Raw genomic sequence first — 25,055 nt, 5'->3', positions numbered from 1 at the left:
TCTTCGTCTCGCGGTCGTTGACGACGCCCCATCACGCCAGGAGAGCCCCGCTGGGCCCGGCTTCCCGCCCGCCCGCCCACCCAAAGGGTCCCGCTCAGCCCCAGTCTCCTGCTCCCGACCGAGGACAGCCAGATGCCTCCGGGGCATAGCTGTCAACTTTTCCCTTTTCTTGCGAGTAATCCTATTCGGAATAGGGGAATTTCCCTTTCAAAATGGAAAAATTGACAGCTATGCTCCGGGGTCCCCGCGTCCAAGTAGGGTTGCCCCCTGCCCTGCATAACTCAGGACTGCCCCGTATTATTATTATTAATAATAATAAAATTTATACCCCGCCCATCTGGCTGGGTTTCCCCAGCCACTCTGGGCGGCTTCCAACAAAACACTAAAATACAATAACCTATTAAACATTAAAAGCTTCCCTAAACAGGGCTGCCTTTAGATGTTTTCTACAATTTCAGGGTAGAATGCTGTGCGTCCTGTATTGAAAAAAATTTTGTCCTGTATTTCAGGCAGGGTGGATGTGATTTAAATCAAATCTATTTAAATCACTAGTCAGTAAATTTAATTTTTCTTCTTCTTACAGAAATACATTCCTGTTGGTATAATCTTAATACAGTGGTACCTCAGGTTACATACACTTCAGGTTACATACGCTTCAGGTTACAGACTGCTAACCCAGAAATATTACCTGCCGATTTGGTTATTCTATTAGAAATACATAGACAGCTAATTATGAAATTATTGTTAACTGTTTATATCTGGACAACTTTTCTGCTGTACGTTATTGGAAGGAGAAAAATAATAATTTCCTTAATAGCAATTTAAACAATTTATTTAACTAAAACAATAACATTAAAGCATATGTATCCATGTTTGTTAACTGATGTGGTTAAACTTTTTTTAAAAAACAAACAAACCCCAACTTAAACTGAGTTTTAGCACACATGAAAAACTTAAAACAAATCCTTATTTCCTGATGAATAGCCTTTGGAATACAATGTAACTTAAATAGAAGACTATCTTTAGAAAGATTTTTTTCCTCCAAAAGCATTTATTTTAAAAGTCCAATGTAAATAAAAAAAAATCAATTTAAATTTTAAAAAAATCTCATTTAAAGTGATGGATTGCTTTGGAGTCAATTCAGCACCAGATTGGGGGGGGGGGAACATTCACCAACTCCTCCCCCCACCTTGCCCTGTCCTGTATTTTGCCAGAACAACTTCCCAACCCAACTTCCAAGGTATATGTTAGAAGGAAACCGGGAAACAAGGGGAAAGCGACTCATTGATTCCTGTGTTTTATGACGTGCTTTTTTGTGTACAGTGCTCTGAGGTTTACGAGTCTGGTTTAAGAAGATCCCTAAGATTTAACAATTTTCCCCAACTTGCTGACAAGCTGAATAGGAGCAGCCCATGCTTGTTGCAGGTTCTGTTCTTCTGGACACATCAACTGGCGGTCATTGCCACCTCGGGCAAGAGGCACTGCTGCTTATTCTTACTCTGCTTATTCGTTTGCTCTGCAGTGCCCTGGCTCCTGTGTGAATTTAAAAGCCTAGAGGCAGTTAGTGGAAGGGCTTCATGGAAGGAGAATGGTCTGTCATTGTCCTTAAAGTAGCCAGTCCTGGCCAGGAGGGGAGAGGGAAGAGCAAGCCAGAGGGAAAATTTCTTTTCCAACTTTGGGGGCTTAACTTAGCTTTCTCTCTCTCTCTCTCTCTCTCTCTCTCTCTCTTCTCAGCACGTAGGAAGCAGAAGTGGTCTGTGGATCCCCGGAACAGTGCTTGGAGTAACGATGAATCAAAATTTGGCCAAAAGATGTTGGAAAAAATGGGGTGGTCAAAAGGCAAAGTAAGTCTGCAAAGCAAAAAAACAACAAACAGTTCAGAGGTGTGTATCTGCCTTGTGCGAGCCAGAAGGAGATATGTGCTGAAATGGACAACACTTCTGTCATAAGGAGAAGGGTTTACCCTGGGATTGTAGAGTCGGTCACCGAGACATGACTGACCACCTGGTCAGTCCCCAGCCAAGCCACTTGCAGCCTTCCTTCCCTATCCTTCCAGCTCCTCAGATAGAAATTGTGTTTGTGGCAGCACGGCAAGGTGCCCTGCTGCATGTTTTTCACCTCCTAAGCGGGTAACACAAACCGGTGAACTGTTCTTTTCTTCTCTGACACACACACAAAAATGCACACACAGGTTTAATGAAATTTCATCAGCTAGCATTGCTTTGTGTTTATGACTTTAGAAATGCATTTTTTTTTTGTTTTGCATTTTTACACTGTTCACTGCTCCCAGCTCCCATGGGAGGAAGGTCAGTATGGAAATGGAATCCATCAATTGAAGGGTCGCTAACTCTGGCTCCATCCATCAACCAGGGGATTCAGGGCTGCTGGTTGATCTCTCTCTCTCTCTCTCTCTGTGTGTGTGTGTGTGTGTGTGTGTGTGCATACATACACACACACACAGAGTAGTACCTCGGGTTACATATGCTTCAGGTTACATACGCTTCAGGTTACAGACTCTGCTAACCCAGATATAGTACCTCGGGTTAAGAACTTTGCTTCAGGATGAGAACAGAAATCGTGCGCCGGCAGCAGCAGGAGGCCCCATTAGCTAAAGTGGTGCTTCAGGTTAAGAACAGTTTCAGGTTAAGAACGGACCTCCGGAACGAATTCAGTACTTAACCCGAGGTACCACTGTATATGAGTTTGGAATGTGGTGTTATCACTGTTACAACCTGTTGTATGCCACCTTGGAAGGCACGCCATTGAAATGCAAGTTGGAAACCTTTTTGAGACAAATAAAATAATTTGCAAGGTGCTTCAGCCTCCCTCAGCTGATTTCGTTACTCTGCTTCTCTTTCTGCCAGGGGCTTGGAGCTCAGGAGCAAGGCAACACCGAACATGTCAAGGTCCAACTGAAAAACAACACTCTGGGCTTAGGAGCAGCCGCCAATCAAGAGGTGGGTGGAGTGAATGGAAACGAGGTCTACATCTGCTCAAATCAGACACGAGCATTCAAATTCACATTTATCTGCCTATCTTGGAATTCATATTGTGAGTTTTCCGTTCTCTGCAGAGCTCCAGATCCTCAGGGTTTGCAGAAGGGGAATCAACCCTGTAAAAATGAGCAGATATGCAGATGGGCTTGATTTGTATTTAAAGTTCATAGAAATTGACTTTGACTAGTTCTTGTTTTGGGTTTGCACAGAATAATTTGGATTTTTGTGCAAGTGCAGTCTGTCGTTTGGAATTGAATTAGATCACTTGTCATTTTAGCAACTAGACAAACAGCTCTTTTCCTGCATCATACCAAGCCCAAGGTTACAATTAAGGAACTATCACTTGGTGTGATATATCATTTGACCAACCATGGTTTGCAGTCATCTGCCAATTTGGTATTGAAATGATGATGGCTATGATCTGCCTCCACAGTAAAGGCAGCAACACTCCTGAATACCAGTTGCTGAAAACCACATCCTGTGCTCGCATTCTGCTTGTGGGTTTACCTTTGTAGCATCTGCTTCAACATTGTGAGAATGGGATGCTAGACTAGATCACCATTGTTGTTGTCATTTAGTCATGTCCGACTCTTCGTGACCCCCTGGACCAGAGCACGCCAGGCACTCCTGTCTTCCACTGCCTCCCGCAGTTTGGTCAAACTCATGCTGGTAGCTTTGAGAACACTGTCCCACCATCTTGTCCTCTGTTGTCCCCTTCTCCTTGTGCCCTCCATCTTTCCCTACATCAGGGTCTTTTCCAGGGAGTCTTCTCTTCTCATGAGGTGGCCCAAGTTTTGGATCCTCCGCTTCAGGATCTGTCCTTCCAGTGAGCACTCAGGGCTGATTTCCTTCAGAATGGAGAGGTTTGATCTTCTTGCAGTCCATGGGACTCTCAAGAGTCTCCTCCAGCACCAGAATTCCAAAGCATCAATTCTTCGGCAGTCAGCCTTCTTTATGGTCCAGCTTCATGGATCACTGCCTTGCCGTGGCGAAGGGGCTTGAATAACTCAGAGAAGCTATGAGCTATGCCGTGCAGGGCCACCCAAGATGGAGAGTTTTGACCAAACGTGATCCACCTGGAGCAGGAACCAGCAAGCCACTCCAGTATCCCTGCCAAGAAAACTCCATGGACAAAGCCAACAGATCACCATTAGCCCGATCAAACAGAGCTCTAATCACTTTGTTAGTTATGTCTGCCAGTCTGGTACATGCAAGCAGTCTGGTACCAGAGACCTTCTCTGGTACTTGTAGGGTCCCCTCTCACCTCACAAAAAGGCTTAAGAGAGACATACTGTAACCAGTGGATTAGGCTGTGATGTGTATTTGATTGTGAGTCCGCGTGGTGCCCTAAGGGACGCAGGTGGCGCTGTGGGTTAAAGCCTCAGCGCCTAGGGCTTGCCGATCGAAAGGTCGGCGGTTTGAATCCCTGCGGCGGGGTGCGCTCCCGCTGCTCGGTCCCAGCGCCTGCCAACCTAGCAGTTCGAAAGCACCTCCGGGTGCAAGTAGATAAATAGGGACCGCTTACCAGCGGGAAGGTAAACGGCGTTTCCGTGTGCGGCTCTGGCTTGCCAGAGCAGCGATGGCACGCTGGCCACATGACCCGGAAGTGTCTCCGGACAGCGCTGGCCCCTGGCCTCTTGAGTGAGATGGGCGCACAACCCCAGAGTCTGTCAAGACTGGCCCGTACGGGCAGGGGTACCTTTACCTTTACCTTTTACCGCGTGGTGCCCACAACAGTTTTCCTGGTTTGCAAAGAAAACTGAACCCCCAAAGACTGGTGACTCTCTAGTGTGATATTTTGCAGGACAACTGGATCGCCCATCAGGATGACTTCAACCAGCTTCTGGCAGAGCTGAACAACTGCCACGGACAGGACACCGCAGGTACAGGAGTGAGCTATGAAAGGGCCCTGTGATTTGTTCCCATTGAATCAGCTACCAAATAAACTTACGCTATGCAATCCTTGGCCACACGAGGGCACTGCTGCCACTTGTGTGATTAAAATTGAAACCACAAGCTACACCAGTGGCCAAAATTGTGGAAACCTTTTGGGAAAAGTGTATTTTCGAGGTTTGATGGCTCATAACACCTGATTGGCTCTCTAAACACTCATGCTGATTGGCTACATTAAAATGAAGGAAAACTACTGCATATCAACCTAAGCAAGTTTTGCTTCCTTTTTCTGGTTATTTGGCTATAACATTTGATAGAATATAGATAATTGAACAAACTTTGTTGCATCACATTCTTCATTAAATTATATTTCCATTGATATATAATTTTACAGTATTACTCCCCCAAAAAGTGGTGTTATGAGCCATCAAACCTCAGAAATACACTTTTTCCAAAAGGTTTCCACAATTTTGGCCACTAGTGTATACATAGTCTGGCCAAACAGAATGAGAGGTGTGTATTGCTGAAGGTGTGTGGGAGCAACTTTTTTAAAATATTAACATTTCATTTAAAAAAATCTGTTCTAAAGAAATAAAGTAATACAGAGAAAAAAAGATGGGAAGTGGTGGTTGGGAGAATTAAGAAGTGTATAATAAAGTAAAAACAATTACAAAAATTCAGTGAATATACTCCCATACATTCTTATATAAACTGATACATTGTTATCCAAATATATATGTAGATGTTAATATTCTACTACATTCTATACAAACTCCTTCCAAACGTTGTCATATTTATCCAAACAAAGTCTGCGTCTCTAAGCAGTCCATTCATAAGTTGTAAGCGTTGTCCTATTATCAGTCCATTGATTAAATGGTATCATACGTGTATATTCTTCCAGTTCATCAGTATCAGTCTCTTGGCCACCATTAGGCATGTAGAATCCATTTTTTGTTGTCCCGGGAGTGACTTGAGTTGTGCCTCACTTCCTAGGCTTGAGTTTTAGGAACATTGGAAGCTGCCTTATACTGAATCAGGCCATTGGTCCATCTTGCTCAGTTTTATCTACACGCTGACAGTCAGCTGCTGTCCAGGGTTTAGGCAACGAGTGTCCCCCAGCCCTACCCAGAGATGCCAGGATTTGAACTCTGGACCTGGATGCAAGGCAGATGCTCTGACACAGAGCTCTGGCCCTTCCCCATAGACTAGTTTAGACCAGCCCTTGAACCACACAACACATAGCTGAGACATTGATTGACAGGCAGCAGGCTTGGGATGAGCAAAAGGGGGGGAAATTATTGCACAGCTTGGTGTACTAATTACAGAATTCTGAGGGCTAGATCACGAATTGGTGTGAATCAAAGGAAGAACAGCCATTTCATCCCTGCTAGAATTTACCAGGGGCACAATGCAGAAGTTAAGCTTTTAAAGCCCTAAACGGCCTTGGTCCAGTATACCTGAAGGAGCGTCTGCACCTCCACTGTTCTGCCTGGACACTGAGGTCCAGTGCTGAGGACCTTCTGGCGGTTCCCTCACTGCGAGAAGCAAAGTTACAGGGAACCAGGCAGAGGGCCTTATCTGCAGTGGCGCCCACCCTGTGGAACGCCCTCCCACCAGATGTCAAAGAGATAAACAACTACCAGACTTTTAGAAGACATCTGAAGGCAGCCCTGTTTAGGGAAGCTTTTAATGTCTAATAGGTTACTGTATTTTAGTGTTTTGCTGGAAGCCGCCCAGAGTGGCTGGGGAAACCCAGCCAGATGGGCGGGGTATAAATAAATTATTACTATTATTATTATTATTATTATGAACTTTGCTGCTGAAGTTAATGTGGGAATCATAGAATTGTGGAGAGTTCTCAAGGCTCATCTAGTCTATCCCGCCGCAATGCAGGGATCGCTACTAAGGAATCCCTGACTGACAGCCGTTCATGTTCTGTTTGAAAACCTCCAGTGAAGGGAAGTGTTTTAAGCAGGAAGTGTGAGGAGGGTCTCTCGGATCAGGAACCGAGTGAGATTCTGCAGAAGGCAGCACATGTCTTTGCCTCATACAGCAACTTCTGCTTGTGTTTCCAGAGGCCGCGTCCAAGGAGGAGAAAAGAACCTTTAGCCTGGAGGAGAAATCTAAGAGTGCCCGGAAACGAGTTCATTATGTGAAATTTGCCAAAGGTAAGGGGGAAAGTAAAAGGAGAACAGAACCAGATCACCAGTCATCTCCTGGATACAGCAACTGCTTGCAATCAGGGATGCAAGTTTCCTGGGAAATGTCAAATCGGGGGCTTGTTTGTTTTCTGGGAAATTTCCCCAGGCTTTAAAAATCAGTTGGGATTCATATGACCTCTGTTTAGTAAGCGTAAGTCTGCCCTGTTCATAGTATGTCCCGTAAGCTGCAAAGGCTTTTACTTTTGCGACTTTAATGTGCTTTAAACCGTACTCAGAACTTAACTTGGATATTACTTTTATCAGTAAACTCAGTGTTTATAAGACAACTCAAAAGCACATATTTCCTTTAAATTGCTTAAATGTGAAGATAAAAGATTTGAAGGCAGTTAATGTTCTAATTCAGAACTGCTAAGGAGGTGTGCATTAGATAAATCGAGAGTTCCCTTAGGGAAATCAAGTTATCGGTGGATGGGGAGTTAATTGCAACATTGAAACTACCCAGTTGAATTGGTATGATTCATTATGTAAAGTAGGGGCAGCCAATGTGATGCCTTCCAGATGTTACTGGACTACAACTCCCATCAACCCTTGCCAGTACGGCTGATGGTCAGGAACGATGGGAGTTGTAGTCTCATCTCCTCTGGTGGTAACCATGTTGCCTACTCGTGATTTAAAGGTGTTGAAATGGAACATCGTTGTTTCCAGTGCTTAGATCAGGGGTCAGAAAACTTTTTCAGCAGGGGCCGGTCCACTGTCTCTCAGACCTTGCGGGGGGGCCAGGCTATATTTTGGAGAGAGAAAAATGAACAGATTCCTATGCCCCACAAATAACCCAGAGATGCATTTTAAATAAAAGCACACATTCTACTCGTGTAAAAACACCAGACAGGCCCCACAAATAACCTAGAGGTGCATTTTAAATAAAATGACACATTCTACTCATGTAAAAACACACTGATTCCCAGACCATCTGTGGGCTGGATTTAGAAGGCGATTGGGCTGGATCTGGCCCCCAGGCCTTAGTTTGCCTACCCATTCCATTAGACAGGCGCCATCTCTGTTGTCTGAAGCCCTTCCTCTTCTCCAAAGCCTTCACTATACACCTTTAGGCGCCAGGCAAAAAATGGATCCGGCCCAATTGCCTTCTAAATCCAGCCCATGTTTTTACATAAGAAGAATGTGTACTTTTTTTAAAATGCATCTCTGGGTTATTTGTGGGGCCTGCCTGGTGTTTTTACATGAGTAGAATGTGTGCTTTTATTTAAAATGCATCTCTGGGTTATTTGTGGGGCATAGGAATTCATTCATTATTATTTTTTCAAAATATAGTCCGGCCCCCCACAAGGTCTGACGGTCAGTGGACCAGCCCCCTGCTGAAAAAGTTTGCTGACCCCCGGCTTAGATCAACAGTGTTGGCCACACTTAAAATTCATTGCTGTTACTTAACACTGGCAATTGGCCTAAAATTCTCTAAGCTCCGTACATATATTAAAGATATGGCAATCCCCATCTCCTGGCTCTCAGTCAAATAAGACACAACATGAGAGGAAAAGACAATGAGGAGGGAAGAGGAAAGCAAGTGCTGGAGCAGCTGCTCCTTCGGCTAGTAGCCTTCACTAGTCCTCTGCTCCATGAATTTGTGCAGTCATCTTTTAAAGCCCTCCAAGTTGGTAGCCATCACTGTATCCTGTGGGAGAGAGTTCCACAGTCCTTTCCTTGTTCTGAATCCTCCAGCACTCAGCTGTGTCAGATGCCCGTGAGTTCTAGTGTCATGATAGTGGCTCTTTTGTTTCACCCCAGGAAAAGATCTCTCCTCCCGAAGCGAAGATGACCTGTCTTGCATTTTTGGGAAACGGCAAGCCAAGAAAACACAGGTATGGGACTCGTTTTGATTTCCCCCTCCTTTCACCTGCACTCGGTCTAGTTGCAAGCTGTCTTTCCCTGAGTACAAAATCCACATTAGGGTGACCAGGTCATCTGGACAAACTTGGCTTGCAATCCTATTTCTGCCCTGAGCTCCTTGGAGGAAAGTGAGGGGTGTGAATCCAATCGATCAATCAATCAATAAAACAGCGGTTCTCAACCTGTGGGTCCCCAGATGTTGTTAGACTACAACTCCCATCATCCCCATCAAGCTCTGGCCTTGCTAGCTAGGGGTGATGGGAGTTGTAGTTTAACAACATCTGGGGACCCGCAGGTTGAGAAAGGCTGCAATAAAATAACAACACTAATAAAACACACATTGGGACGTACATTTCATTGCACATGATAGGACCTAGAGTAAGTATGCATATCATTGCGCTGTTAGGTGGCATTGGCATGTTAAATCAGTTGCACACAGAAACCCCCCCCCCCCTCTGTTGTGCATTGACCAGGCATAGGCACACTCGGCCCTCCAGATGTTTTGGGACTACAACTCCCATCCATCCCTGACCACTGGTCCTGTTAGCTAGGGATGATGGGAGTTGTAGTCCCAAAACATCTGGAGGGCTGAGTTTGCCTATGCCTGCCATTGACTGTGCAGGCAAAGCCAGGTCAGGGAGTGTCATTCAGATGTCAGGAGATTGACAGGACAGTAGCCCTGCTCAGCTGTCAGACGTGGCCTATAGGGAATGAGGGGTCCTGCTCTGTGGCATAGGGGAAGGTTGCCAGCCCAAGGCTGGCAGGTGGAAATCAGTCCTAAAGCTGGTAAATCGGAATGCAAAAATTATTGTTTTTTTTAAAAAAAACCCAACTGGAAAACATCTTGCCATTGAAAATGCGTTTTATTTATTATTATTTTTCTAAAATCCATAACCCCACTTGATTTAGAGGGGTTTGTGTAAAAAAGGATTAAGCAGTGAATTGACAGATAAGAAAAATTAACAGTAATTTTAAAAAAACCTCCCAAGAAGGGAAAGAAGATTAAGTCCCGACCAGAGAAGAATGGCAGGTGGATTATTATGCTGAAATGGCAAAAATGACCGGAAGAATCAGAAACCGGGAAAACCAAAATTTTAATAATGAATGGGGGAAATTTGTGATTTATCTTAAAAAACCATTGTAAACAGTTAAAATTGGTAGTAGGATGGGAATAACACTTGTAGTTTAATGGTGAATTTTGGATATAATGGAGAGGTAAAAGATTTGGATCATCATAAAAGACGCAGAAGGAAATGAATAACGATAGGACTCACAAAGGGGAGGAAGGAAGTCCAGGAGATTCTGTGGAATCTTGTCTTTATGTTGTACAGTGGTACCTCTGGATGCGAACGGGATCCATTCCGGAGCCCCGTTCACATCCAGAACAGAACACAACTTGCATCTGTGCGTGCATGCGTCATGATTTGCTGCTTCCACACACGCGTGTGACGTCATTTTGAGCGTCTGCGCATGCGCGAGCGGCGAAACCCGGAAGTAACCTGTTCCGTTACGTCCGGGTCGCCGCGGTGCTCAACCCGAAGCTACTTCAGCCCGAGGTATGACGGTATGTTGGATACATGTCTGTAAAACTGTAATTTGAAAAATCAAACAATTTTTTTTAAAAAAAAACCTTCCAAAATTTAGAATGAAAATACACTGAAACCAGATTAAAGCACGCACCAGCTTCCTATAAACACCTGGGTCGGCTTGCCTAAGCAAACGTGTTTCCAACAGGCACGAAAAAGAGCACAGTGAACCCGCCTGCCTGATATGCATCGGCGGGGAGTTCCAAAGTGTAGGTGGTGCCGCACTAAAAGTTCTTAGAAATGGGTGTTATGTGGCACTCGTAACAGCGCCAGTTCTTCTGACTGAAGTACTGATTGGGCATATGGGGTAAGGCAATCTTGCAGGTACACTAGTCCAAAGTTATTAAGGGCTTTATGCGCTGATAGCAACACCCTTGAACTTGGCCCGGAACCATTTTCTGTCACGGTGAGTCAGAGGGAGCCAACGTGTAGCCCAGATGCTGCGGCCGTCTCTCAACTCTGAACAGCCCCAGCACCCCCGGGAGGCGTTATAGCCCCTATAGAGAGCACCACGTTGTCTACCCCTGCGTTGAGCTATCCATAGTACCGCGTGGAGCAGCTCTTTCTGATGTAGGTACCATTTCCATCGCGATGGAATTTGGAGCTGTCGTGCTGGTGTAAATCAAATCCACGGTTGCAACATTAGCAGCGAGATTGCGATGAGTCACCTGTGGAAACTGTCACCGGTTGATAGATCTAGATCGAGATCTAGGCCAGATTAATTTTCCTTTTTCCAATGCAGGAAAAAGTGTGTGTTTGTGTGTGTCGCTTATGTTTGGGAGTTGAACCAGCGTATCTGACCTGATCCATAAATAAAATATTCAGCTTCCTGGAATCAGCTGCTGCCTTGGGTGCCTTTGGAAATGGGGATTAGGCCGGTTTCCAGTGGAGGTGTCACGACAAGCCGATCTGCAGCAAAACATGGCCGTGTGGAGTTTCCCAGTTCTGGGTTCCAGCCAGCCATGCCCTGCTCCAGGAAACTCCGTTCTGTTACGACTCTTGCCTGCCTGCCCGCCCCCGCACCCCCCAGTTTTCCTGAAATACCAGTCCATGCCCACTAAATTTTCTCAGAACTCACTGGGCTAATCTGGAGTTCCCCCACCCCTTGTTTTGAGTTTCTGAGAAAGCTTTAAACCCCGCTCCATCCCTGAGCACGTTTGATGGCTCCCAAACCTGATAATAACTTCCTAGTCTAAATATCTCAGTTCATTACAGCTAATAACACCAAGCTTGCAGGTTCGATCCCTGCTGCATATTCCTGCAATGCAGCGGGTTAGACTAAATGATCCCCAGGCTTCCTTCCGACTCTGAAATTCTGTGATTCCTCCTGTGTGGACAATGCAGAAGATGTTTCGGGAGAAGCACTCGCTACCCCTTTCCCCCCCCCAGATGTGGCCACATGTGGGTCTCTGTTTCCGTTCCTTGGAAACTTGGCACCAAACATAGGGCCTGGTTATGAAGTCCTGGAGCACATCAGTTTCAGACCTGAAAGAGCAAGGGATCGCTGGCTGTGAGTGTCCCCGTATCTCTTCCGGCCGAGATAGGAAGAGTCCTGGTGTACATCAGGAACTGGGGTTCTTCTGACAAAAGGAGGCTCACCAGGGCTTCAGCCATCTCTGCGTTCGCTCTCTGGTCGCCTTGGGCGAACAGCTCGCCGCTACCGATAGCAACTGCAACCCAAGCCTCTGGCTGGGACATCTTCAGCCTCAGAGCCTCCCCACGGTCTCAGCTCCTATATCCTTGAAAGACTGCGATAACCGAGGGATTCATATTTTCTCTCTCTCTCTTTCCTTTTTTTCTCCGTCGCTTATCCAGCAGCTGTTTAGCCGGTGACATAACACTGACATCTCCCGCTATCTCGCTCCCAGCCCGTTGGGAAGCAGGCATGTCAAAACTGACCCTAACCAGTGATGCTTTTGCTTTTGGGGAGAGTTCGGAAGAGAAAAGTCAGCCACGGAGAATCGGGTTTTCTTCTCTAAAGGACCATCTGCAGCAGGAACAGACTATTCCCCCAGCCTTGGCCAACTGGGTGCCCTTCGTGGTTGTGCTGATTGGCGTCATAGTCCCAAACCAGAGAGAGAGAACGGGCATAAGAGAGCCTGCAGGATCAGGCCAGTGGCCCTTCTAGCACAGCATCCTGTCCTCACAGCAGCCAACCAGATTCTTGCAGGAAACCCACAATCAGGATTCGGGCACAAGAGCAACTCTCCCCTCCTGCTGTTTCCAACAACAGGGATGCAGAAGCTTCGTTGCCTCTCAGCTGTGGAGGCAGAACATAGCCGTAATGTTCTATGTAGTAGCCCTTGATAGCCCTCTGTGGATTTCTCAGATTTTCTGTGGCAGTGAGTTCCCTAGTTCATCTGCACAACCTCTGGGGAGCACCAGGTTGGCAAAAGCCGGAGTATAACACCAAGAGCCTCTCCCTTCCAGCAGGGGGCGCTACCTCTCCAATCCCTTCACAGAGATGGGTTTGTTGAGTATTCCCAGCTTCCAGGGGTTTGCGGTGAATTTCTTTGTGGGGGGAACAGCTCATGAAGGGTTGTTGTTTAGTCGTGTCTGACTCTTTGTGACCCCCTGGACCAGAGCACACCAGGCACTCCTGACTTCCACTGCCTCCCGCAGTTTGGTCAGACTCATGCTGGTAGCTTGGAGAACACTGTCCCACCATCTCATCCTCTGTCATCCCCTTCTCCTTGTGCCCTCCATCTTTCCCAACATCAGGGTCTTTTCCAGGGAGTCTTCTCTTCTCATGAGGTGGCCAACTTATCGGAGTCTCAGCTTCAGGATCTGTCCTTCCAGTGAGCACTCAGGGCTGATTTCCTTCAGAATGGATAGGTTTTATCTTCTTGCAGTCCATGGGACTCTCAAGTGTCTCCTCCAGCAACATCATTCAAAAGCATCAATTCTTTGGCGATCAGCCTTCTTTATGGTCCAGCTCTCACTACCATACATCACTACTGGGAAAACCATAGCTTTAACTATACGGACCTTTGTTGGCAAGGTGGTGTCACTGCTTTTTAAGATGCTGTCTAGGTTTGTCATTTCTTTTCTCCCAAGAAGCAGGCGTCTTTTAATTTCGTGACTGCTGTCACGAAGGGTAGTTCCCTAGTTTAACAGTGCACTGCGTGAATAAGTCCTTTTCTCTGTGCTGAACCCTCCAGAATTCAGCTTCATAGGAGCCCAGGACCTCTAGGATGATGATGATGATGATGATGATGATGATGATTTATTAATACCCTGCCTATCTGGCTGAGTTTCCCCAGCCACTCTGGGCAGCTCCCAATCAAGTGGATATCATGGAATCATACAATTGGGAGGGCTAGTGTTGTCCAACCCACTGCAATGCTGGAATCCCAACTTCTCATCTCATCAGGAACCGCCCCTGGCTGCTTGCAGTAAAACTCCTGAGAGCCAGGGTGGCACTGAGGTTCCAGAGCATCTGGGGGTCCAGGGCTCAAACTCTCAGTCTGCCAGGAAGTTCAGTGGGCGACGCTGGACCTCTTGGTACCTTTCAGCCCGAGCCCACCCCACAGGGTTGTACTTATGATAAAATAGGGGCAGGGGGTTAACAGCTTTGTTAGTTAATCAAATCATCACAAAGCTAATTGTACGTGGGCAAGATACGTACATCGGAGAGGAATAAAAATGTGGTTGGGGACCAGGAAAAGATGGTCACCACATTTCTTTTATTTTTATTTATTTATTCAATTTATACACCGGTGGGTGGCACTGTGGGTTAAACCACAGAGCCTAGGACTTGCCGATCAGAAGGTCGGCGGTTTGAATCCCCACGACGGGGTGAGCTCCCATTGCTTGGTCCCTGCTCCTGCCAACCTAGCAGTTCGAAAGCATGAAGTGCAAGTAGATAAATAGGTACCACTCCGGCGGGAAGGTAAACGGCGTTTCCGTGCGCTGCTCTGGTTCGCCAGAAGCGGCTTAGTCATGCTGGCCACATGACCTGGAAGCTATACGCCGGCTCCCTCGGCCAGTAAAGCGAGATGAGCGCCGCAATCCCAGATTCGGCCACGACTGGACTTAACGGTCAGGGGTCCCTTTACCTTTACCTTTATCTTTACCTTTACACCACCCTATACCCGGAGGTCTCAGGGCGGTTCACAAACAAAGACAACAACGTATAAAACCAAACCAAAAACAATAACCCAATAACCCCCCCCCAAAAAAGAACCACATTCAATGAGATCAACTAAAGGCCTGGTTAAAAAGGAACGTTTTTGCCTAGCGCCTAAAAGTGTTTAATGAAGTCGCCAAGTGAACTCCCCTGTGGAGAGCATTCCAGAGGCGGGGAGCCACTGCAGATAAGGCCCTGCTGTCATGTCGCTACCCTCTCAAGGAGATGACACGTGAAGGAGGGCCTCAGAAGATGATCTCAGGGTCCGGGTAGGTTCATATGGGAAGAGGCTGTCTTTGATGCTGATTCTTTGGAGTTCTTACGATCCCAGCTCTTAACTGCTGGGATAAATAACTGTATTTATTAGGATTCACTCTTCTAACTGACTCCCGAGTCTTTCCCTACAAAGGCAAATCTTCCTGTCGTTTCTCTCTCCCACCCATCTCGAGGGGGCTTAAGGCCAGCCAAGTATCGTCCCACTGTGGACTTCCGTTCCTTTCCCAGTGCCACGTAACACACACACACCCTGGCTGCCACCCCTCTTTTCTCTCCACCACCACTAGCAAACGTCAGGCCTCGTTCCGGTCTGAAAACTTGCTTCCTTCGAGACAAATAGTGAAGCTGAATGAAGCTGTCATTAGTAAGCTCTTGGGGGGGGGGCTGTATTCCCTCCCCCCTCTTTTTTCCTTTTTATATTTGATATCTCAAAACAATAGCTGTCTATCTGAGCGGACCTAAATAAGAAACGTCGACACCTATTCCTCCCGCTCCTACGAGAGACAATGAAGCAATTGAAAATATTGATTGGCAATTAGACGTGTCTCTCCAGAGACCTCTGCCTCAAAAAGCCCAGAGCTCTCCTTGAACTTGGGACCGGGAATTTCCTTACATGGCTCCCCCTCTGTTTAGATCTCCTTGCTTGTAAGGGAGGAAAACACATGGTGTTAGTTCCTCTCTGCTTGGACTTCCTTGACCCCACCCATTGCACGCTCTCGTGTGTGTGTGTGAATATGCACAGACATGAACATGCATACGTAATATATTCATTTCTCCTCCATTCCTCCTTCCTCCGTCCAGCTGTGTTTCCTGACAAAAGGCCTTATCACTTGCGGAAAGTATTCCTGGAAGAGATTTAGGATTTGGGGAACAAGCTGTGGGTCAGAACTGACTAAACGTAATCCCGGCATCGTCTTGCAGGGTGAAAAAAGTGCTTGTTCACAGGGACATGTTAAAATAAGGAGCCGGGCTCTGGGCTGCCAACGAACGCACCTGCCTCTCTCTCTCTCTCTCTCTCTCTTTCTTTCTTTCTTTCTTTCTTTCTTTCATCCCTCCTTCCCATAAGATCCTTGATTGGGAACCGCTTTCCTCTCAAGCACGTGGTCAGCAGCCTGCGTGGAAAAGTGACCCGTCGGATCCCTTCCCTTGTTTAGTCATGTTGAGTGGGCATTTTTCCGGATGACACTCTCATCTTAAGGCAATTTCCTGATTACGAACACATTTTCGCGCTCAGGTTTCCTCTCCTGACTCACATTTCCTGGTGGTTGTCGTAGGCATCAAGCAGGGACTCATAGAATCGTAAGAGTTGGAAGGGACCCTGGGGGTCATCTAGTCCAACCCCCTGCCCAAACGCGGGGCTCGAACCCACTACCCTGAGATTAAGATTAGTTCTCTTTTTTAAAGAAAATGAAATTAAAAATAAGTATGCATATATAAGGGGACACGGGTGGCGCTGTGGGTTAAACCACAGAGCCTAGGACTTGCCGATCAGAAGGTTGGCGGTTCAAATCCCCGCAACGAGGTGAGCTCCCGTTGCTCGGCCCCTGCTCCTGCCAACCTAGCAGTTTGAAAGCACATCAAAGTGCAAGTAGATAAATAGGTACCGCTCCGGCAGGAAGGTAAACGGTGTTTCCGTGTGCTGCTCTGGTTCGCCAGAAGCAGCTTAGTCATGCTGGCCACATGACCCGGAAGCTGTATGCCGGCTTCCTCGGCCAATAAAGCGAGATGAGCGCCGCAACCCCAGAGTTGGCCACAACTGGACCTAATGGTCAGGGGTCCCTTTACCTTTACCTTTTATGCATATATAAAGGGGTACTCAGTCAACCAAGCATTGTGAGCCCTGCCAGTTTGATTAACTAGTGGTGTTTGAAGAGGCAAGGAGGCTCATAAAACCGCTTCCTACTAACTTCACTTAATGAAACAAACAGGAAGCGAGCCAACTCCTTACAATTACCAACTCAGTGATGGGAATATATATGTTCACATGTTACATATTGTCTTTTATGTGTGTTGCCTGTTAAGTGTATGTGAGTCTGTCCCTTGCGTCTCTATCATTTTAGAAATGTTTAAGGGGGTTTGTGTTTAAAATTGGCCACAACATCCACAGACTGCCTTTCTTAAGTGTGCGTAGTTTAAAACTGCAAGCTGGCTTCAAGTTTTAGTTTAAAGAAACCGTGTTGGACCTAATCAACTTAAACATGGCTTGTTTTTAACACGGGGAGCCGCCCAGAGTGGCTGGGGAAACTCAGCCAGATGGGTGGGATATAAATAATAAATTACAATGGTACCTCAGGTTAAGTACTTAATTCGTTCCGGAGGTCCGTACTTAACCTGAAACTGTTCTTAACCTGAAGCACCACTTTAGCTAATGGGGCCTCCTGCTGCTGCTGCACCGCCGGAGCACAATTTCTGTTCTCATCCTGAAGCAGAGTTCTTAACCTGAAGCACTATTTCTGGGTTAGTGGAGTCTGTAACCTGAAGTGTATGTAACCTGAAGCGTACGTAACCCGAGGTACCACTCTTGTTATTATTCAGTCGGTAGAGTCCCATGCTCTACCGACTGAGCTACCCCAGCTAACAGTTGTGGGGGGCATCCCATTTGGCAGTGCATCAGCCATTGTGGGCTTGGAGCAATCGACTGTATTCCATAAGGACTAGAAAGCTGCCTTCATTTTGGTTTTGGTTTTGGTTTTCTGTGGGCTCCATGGAGCTGGATAGAATCAAAGGGTCACAAGATCCGCCATGGGGTGTAGAGCATTGGTCTTCTTGCTCCAAGATGGGTCATGACAGCAACACTACCCCCCTCCCAATATACCATATTTTTTGCTCTATAAGACTCACTTTTCCCCTCCTAAAAAGTAAGGGGAAATGTGTGGGTGTCTTATGGAGCAAATGCAGGCTGCGCAGCTATCCCAGAAGCCAGAACAGCAAGAGGGATTGCCGCTTTCACTGCGCAGCGATCCCTCTTGCTGTTCTGGCTTCTGAGATTCGGAATATTTTTTTTCTTGTTTTCCTCCTCCAAAAACTAGGTGCGTCTTGTGGTCTGGTGCGTCTTATAGAGCGAAAAATACGGTATATGGTGAAGGGTTAAGAAACTGACCCCCAAATGCATGCTTGGGGTTAATGTCCCTGCATGTCTTGAAAAGAAGGACACCTTCTTTTAACCTTTAAAGCCCTATACGGCCTAGGACCCTCGTACCTATGGGACTGCCTCTCCTGGTATGTCCCACAGAGGAACATACGGTCTGCAAATAAAAACATCTTGAAGATCCCAGGCCTCAGAGAGGTTAGGCTGGCCTCAACCAGAGCCAGGGCCTTTTCGGCTGTGGCCCCAATCTGGTGGAACGCTCTGTCACAAGAGACTAGGGCCCTGCGGGACTTGACATCTTTCCGCAGGGCCTGCAAGACAGAGTTGTTCCACCAGGCCTTTGGTCAGGGCGCAGCCTGAACCCCCCTCCTCTGGCAACCTGCACAGAATTTTGCTTATTGGTTGCCGTAAATTTGATTTTAATTAATTTTTATAATGAAATGTTTTTAGAATCGTTGGATTATTTTGATTGTTGTTAGCCGCCCTGAGCCCAGCTTCGGCTGGGGAGGGTGGGATATAAATAAAATTTATTATTATTATTATTATTATTATTACATGCGTGGAAGATTTCGACAGCTGCTATTCTCTGCCTCTACAGTCAAGAGGCAGAAGTGCTTCTGAATACCAGTTGCTAGAAACGGCAGGAGGGGAAACCGCTCCTGTGTTCGAATCCTGCTCGTGAGAACAGGATGCTGGACTTGGTGGACCACCAGCCCAGTACAGCAGGCCTCTTCCTACATTCTCACATGAGCCAAATCCTGACCTGATCCAATCTTTTAAAACCTTTTGGTTAATCAGGAGAGAGTAAAATGTATTGCTGCACAGAAAACTGCCTTCTCAGAACGTGCAGTTTTTGTTCCCTGTCTTCTCTCTCTCTTTCTCTCCCCCACCCTTTTCCTTGGTGGAAAATCTCGCCTCCAGCCATTCATTCCTTTGGGGGTTTGTTAGGGCCCAATGTGAGACCGAGGCGGGAGGGGAGGGATATGAGAGAGAGAGAGTTTGCTCTCTTTGATTTATCATCCTGCCTTCCCGTTCGGTCACTTCTCTAGGCTAAAAGAGCCACGTTGGCTGTAATGTGTCGCCATTAGAGACCAAACATTAGCTGGGATAACCCATCATGGCTCACAGTGAAAAATGTCCCCTGATTGGCTAATTAATCAGTCAAAAGGGGAATGACACGACTCTTCGGGTTTAGGGACTCCTCCGCGGAGGTAAGCAGCCGCGTTGATGAATGGTTTCCCGGTAAATTCATATATCAAGAAAACTTAGTCACTTTTAACTGTGCTTTGGAGGAAAGCTGGCTTCCTCACGCCCCCCCCCCCTTGCCCAGCACTGTTTCTTCTTCTTCTCCTCCTCCTCCTCTTCTAGCTTTTGCACTCCCCCCCTTCTTCCTTTCCCACCCCCGTTTTCTGCTGCCTTTGCTTTTTAAGGCTTCGTTGGAACCTGAGAAATGGGGGGACTGGGGCAGAAGGCTCTGTGGGGGCAGCCACAAGAGATATTTTGCCAAGACAGGAGTGGGGGACTCTGCCCAGCCCAGCCCAGCCCCATTTCCTCTGGCAGAAGGGCAGGGGGCACGTGTCGGTGGTGGGCGGGACCAGAGACAAAAGTGGGAGGAGCAACTAATAGTCAGTTTAACATCATTATTATTACCGTAGATTCCAGCGTATAAGGCGACTTTTTAACCCCGGAAAAGAGGTTAGAAAGTCGGGGGTCGCCTTATATGCCAGGTATAAGGTGGGCGGGCTCTGCACTGGGAGAAAGCCACCCAGCGAGGAGCCCAGCGCTGCTGCTTCGGAAGCAGCAGTGGGCAAGGTCAGCTCTGCGCCAGGCGACTTTCTCCCGGCATGGAGCTGCCCAACGTATTAGGCAACTGGGCATATTAGACAACCCCCCGAATTGCAGCTGCCAATCTGGAGGGTCGTCTAATATGCCCAGTCGCCTAATACGCCGGAATCTATGGTACTACTACAGTGGTACCTCTGGATGCGAACAGGATCCGTTCCGAAGCCCCATTCGCATCCAGAAGCGAACGCAACCCGCGTCCGTGCGTCTGTGCAGGTCGCGATTCATCGCTTCTGCACATGCGCATGACGTCATTTTGACCGTCTGCGCGAGGGACGATACCCAGAAGTAACACGCTCCGTTACTTCTGTGTCACCGCAGCGCGCAACCCGAAAATACTTATCCTGAAGCTACTTCAACCCGAGGTATGACTGTACTACTAAAGGTAAAGGTAAATGTACCCCTGACCATTAGGTCCAGTCGCAGACGACTCTGGGGTTGTGCACTCATCTCGCTCTATAGGCCGTGGGAACCGGCGTTTGTCCGCATACAACTTCCAGGTCATGTGGCCAGCATGACTAAGCTGCTTCTGGCGAACCAGAGCAGCGCATGGAAACGCCGTTTATCTTCCCGCCAGAGCGGTACCTATTTATCTACTTGCATTTGACGTGCTTTCAAACTGCTAGGTTGGCAGAATCATAGAATCATAGAGTTGGAAGAGACCACAAGGGCCATCGAGTCCAACCACCTGCCAAGCGAGAAGCTAGGACCAAGCAACGGGACCTCACCCCGTCGTGGGGATTTGAACCGCCGATCTTCCGATCAACAAGCCCTAGGCTCAGTGGTTTAGACCACAGTGCCACCCACGTCACTTCATTACTACTACTACCAAGCCCCTATACCTCAGTTGGTTAGAGCATGGTGCTGACAACACCAGGGTTGCAGGTTCAATCCTTGTATGGGGCAGCTGCATTTTTTTGCATTGCAAGGGGTTGGACTAGATGATCCTCAGGGTCCCTTCCAGCTCTACGATTCTACTATATTAATTTATATCCTGCCTTTTTTCCTGGACCAGGACTGAAAGCGGCTCAACACAGATTTGAGCATTCAGATAAAAGTACAAAAAGGGATTATTGGTTTCCTTTCCCTCTTATTTTTATTATGTATTCTGCGTTGTTTTATATTGTATTTCTGCGTTGCGAACCGCCCTGAGATCTATGGATGAAGGGCAGTGTACAAATTCAATAAATAATAACAAGAAGGTAAAAAAACATTTTTAAAATGATTAAACTCTCAACACAATAAAAGCAGTACGTAGAACGAAACAAATCTGTTAACATAAAGATAGTAAAAGCAGCGCAGCACTATCAAAGCCCTTGCCATAATAAAATAAAATAAAATAAAATAAAATAAAATAAAATAAAATAAAATAAAATAAGATAAAAAGTCAGTCCCCAAAGGCATGTTGGAATTAAACAGCATTCACCTGCTAGCGGAAAGACATCAAGGAGGGAGCCAGAGTCATAGTACTAGAACTCGTTGACATCCAGTGGACCATGTTGGAAGATTCAGGACAGAGAAAAGAAATGGCTTCTTTGCACATAGTTAAACTGTGGAACTCACTGCCACAGGACCCAATGATGGCCGCATTCTAGACGGCTTTAAAAGAGGATGAGAGAGATTTGTGGAGGAGAGGGCTACTAGCCAGGATGGCTATGCTCTGCTGGAAACCACAGGAGGAGAGAGCTCTTTTGCGCTCATGTTCACTGTGCCACTGTATTCTGCTCTGGTCAGACCTCACCTGGAGTACTGTGTCCAGTTCTGGGCACCACAGTTCAAGAAGGACACTGAGAAACTGGAATGTGTCCAGAGGAGGGCAACCAAAATGGTCAAAGGCCTGGAAACGATGCCTTATGAGGAATGGCTAAGGGAGCTGGGCATGTTTAGCCTGGAGAAGAGGAGGTTAAGGGGTGATAGCCATGTTCAAATATATAAAAGGATGTCACATAGAGGAGGGAGAAAGGTTGTTTTCTGCTGCTCCAGAGAAGCGGACACGGAGCAATGGTTCCAAACTACAAGAAAAAAGATTCCACCTAAACATTAGGAAGAACTTCCTGACAGTAAGAGCTGTTTGACAGTGGAATTTGCTGCCAAGGAGTGTGCTGCCAAGGAGTCTCCTTCTTTGGAAGTCTTTAAGCAGAGGCTTGACAACCATATGTCAGGAGTGCTCTGATGGTGTTTCCTGCTTGGCAGGGGGTTGGACTTGATGGCCCTTGTGGTCTCTTCCAACTCTATGATTCTATGTTCCACTTGCAGGCTTCCCACAGGCATCTGGTTGGCTGCTGCACGGCAGGGGGTTGGACTAGATGACCCTCGAGGCAGGGGGGGGTCCCTTCCGGCTCTACAACTCTGATTCTGTGACTAGATGGGCCGTTGGCCTGATCCAGCCAAAGGCTCTTCCTGTGTCCTTAGGTAAAGGAATTTTGAATCTTTCTGTCTGAGGCCAAGGAAGGGAGCGAAAGAGCAGTGCCAGTTCCCCCTTGGAAAGTGAAATAGCTGCTTCCAGTTTTGACAGTTTGTACTTAATGCATCACTTGAGCTGTTGACTCCCTGACATGTATTCATTACAGCTTGGGCTCCCCCTGGTCGAACCCTTGCAGGCGGCAAAGCAATTTTCTCTCCCTCCTTCCTTGTTTTCATTTTTTTATTATTTTATAAGGAACGGAGGTGGCTTGGAGGGGAGAGAACCTGGAATTTCATTTTGTTAAAAAAGCCAAAGGAATGCTTCACTGTATTTAATTGCCATGGATATGTCTCCCAAGGTTCCATGTCCGCCCTGCGTCCTTATCTATTGTTTTAACGAAATTGACGTCCCGTCCCCCGTCCCCCCCCCCCCCCGATTAAATTCACTGTTCAAAGTGGCAGTGTTTTCAAATATCCCGCTGTCTGCCAGGAGCCTTGGCACTTTGACCATACGACAGTCTCCGATAAATGGTCGTTACAACAACAACAAGCCTTAATAAATTATCTTCATGAGTAGGTAGAGGTCCAGCATAGGAGATAAGAGTGTTTGGTCCAGGGAGGCCTGAGATTGGAATTCTTGCTGAGCTGGGAAGGTGGCCGGGTGATTGTTGTTTATTCTCAAGAGTTTCTACCTCCAGGGCTGTGGAATAACCCCGTGTAAGGTAAAAGGTCTGGGACACGGGTGGCGCTGTGGGTTAAACCACAGAGCCTAGTACTTGCCGATCAGAAGGTTGGCAGTTCGAATCCCTGCGACAGGGTGAGCTCCCGTTGCTCGGTCCCTGCTCCTGCCAACCTAGCAGTTCGAAAGCACATCAAAGTGCAAGTAGATAAATAGGTACTGCTCCGGCGGGAAGGTAAACGGCATTTCCATGCGCTGCTCTGGTTCACCGGAAGCTGTACACCGGCTCCCTCGGCCAATAAAGCGAGATAAGCACCACAACCCCAGAGTCGGCCATGACTGGACCTAATGGTCAGGGGTCCCTTTACCTTTAAGGTAAAAGGTAAAGGACCCCTGGACAGTTAAGTCCAGTCAAAGGTGACTATAGGGTTGCAGTGCTTATCTCGCTTTCAGGCCGAGGGAGCCGGCGTTTGTCCACAGACAGCTTTCCAGGTCATGTGGCCAGCAGGACTAAATCTGGCGCAATGAAACACTGTGACGGAAACCAGAGTGCACGGAAACGCCGTTTACCTTCCCGCCACAGTGGTACCTATTTATCTACTTGCACTGGTGTGCTTTCGAACTGCTAGGTTGGCAGGAGCTGGGACAGAGCAACGGGAGCTCACCCCATCGCAGGGATTCGAACCGCCAACCTTCTGATCAGCAAGCCCAAGAGGCTCAGTGGTTTAGACCACAGCGCCACCCGCGTCCCTATAACCCCATGTACACCTCCATGGGCTCCTTGTAGAAGAATGCAGCCCACCTAATCTCTGAAGGCAAGGGCATGCAAAGAGTGGCTTGTGGAAAAGGTCCTTTGCTGGAGCTTTTGAAGTGGATGTTGGGTGGCCATCTGTCATGGGTTCTTTAGATGTGATTCCTTCATTGCAGTTGGAGGCAGGATCTGTGATGATCTCAGCGCTTCAGCAGGTTCATGCCAGTACTGCGAGTTCTTGAGTTGTTGGTTATACGTCACTGTTTATTTTTATCCTAAGCCTTTTTGTCTTCATCTGTAGAAAGGTTCCCACAGCTACTTACAAAGATTAATAATGGAGAGTTCCTCACCTTAGGCTTAACAGTCTAAAGCAGAAGGCACAAAAGGAAAGAGGTTTTGGGAGGGAGGAGGAAAAAGGTAAACTTGGTCACCTGTTCTTAGTTAAGCAGGCCAGCCTCTCTCACTGCATGCAATTCCAAACCTGTCTTTCTATCGGTTTCTCTCACTCGCACATGCACGCCAGCCAGGTCTCGAGCTATTTAGGCCCCTTGTCCTGCTTGCTTTCTATTTACTTACCTATAAACAAACTTAATTAAAGAGCTTTTGTCCCACCCTTCTGCTGAGAAAGACCCAAAGCGACTAGCAACCAAACTTCGCCGGAAAGCAAGCAGACCAAGGGAACTAAATAGCTCGAGACTTGTCTGGCGTTACGAGCTCAGTTGGTTAGAGCGTGGTGCTGATAACGCCAAGGTTGCAGGTTTGAGCCCCACATGGGACAACTCTATTCTGTGAATCCAGAGCAGCTTACAGCTGGCCAAGACAACATCCCCTGCCCTCAGTCTCGCAATCCTAAAAGACGCCATATGGAAACGAAAGGGATTGGGATGAAGCCAGTGGAGTCATTCTGCTTCCCTTCTCTTCCTCTCCTCACCCTGATGTTACCACTGCCCACACTGGGGTGGGGCGCTGGGAGAGCGTGTGTGCGTTTTGCCCCTGCAGCCGTTTTTGCCAGTTGGCATCCCCGGTGAGAATCAAACAGTGGGCTTTGCGTCTGCAGCTCGCCCTCTTAAACCACCGCAGCGCCCCAGAGCTCTCAGTTCCCAGCCGACGGAGTTGTCCTGCTTCCTTTCCCTTCTGCAGCTGGATGAAGGGGGCTGCCCTCCCAGCACCCTCGGTAGCTCGCCCTCTTAAACCACCGTGCCACCCCAGAGCTCTCCGCTCCCTTCCCCAACAGCCTGTTGTTCTCAGGCGAGGACGCCGTGGGTGCCAGCGAGGGGCTTGCACAAACACAGGGAACGCCGGGCAGAGTGCCACCGTTTGTGCGCCAGGAGATCTGGGTGGCAGTTCA

General features: G+C 47.5%; 1 protein-coding gene and 1 long non-coding RNA gene across 2 annotated transcripts in view; one reads left to right on the top strand and one right to left on the bottom strand.

Annotated features, from left to right (window-relative positions):
* Positions 1-25,055, bottom strand: part of LOC307212053 — a 326,205-nt gene that overhangs the window by 268,581 nt on the left and 32,569 nt on the right. The gene's annotated exons all lie outside the window — the stretch shown is intronic.
* The window catches only part of PINX1 (PIN2 (TERF1) interacting telomerase inhibitor 1), a 54,047-nt gene that overhangs the window by 136 nt on the left and 28,856 nt on the right, over positions 1-25,055 (top strand). The window contains exons 2-6 of the mRNA XM_079968952.1: positions 1,735-1,844; positions 2,865-2,957; positions 4,801-4,879; positions 6,965-7,057; positions 8,852-8,925. Of these exons, the coding sequence (XP_079825078.1) occupies positions 1,735-1,844; positions 2,865-2,957; positions 4,801-4,879; positions 6,965-7,057; positions 8,852-8,925 (449 nt within the window). The remainder of the gene's footprint in view (positions 1-1,734; positions 1,845-2,864; positions 2,958-4,800; positions 4,880-6,964; positions 7,058-8,851; positions 8,926-25,055) is intronic.

The sequence above is a fragment of the Podarcis cretensis genome, assembly GCF_951804945.1.
Source record: "Podarcis cretensis genome assembly, chromosome: 3".
Taxonomy (NCBI): domain Eukaryota; kingdom Metazoa; phylum Chordata; class Lepidosauria; order Squamata; family Lacertidae; genus Podarcis; species Podarcis cretensis.
The sequence above is the reverse complement of the archived record's forward strand: the minus strand, read 5'-3'. Positions and strand labels throughout refer to the sequence as shown.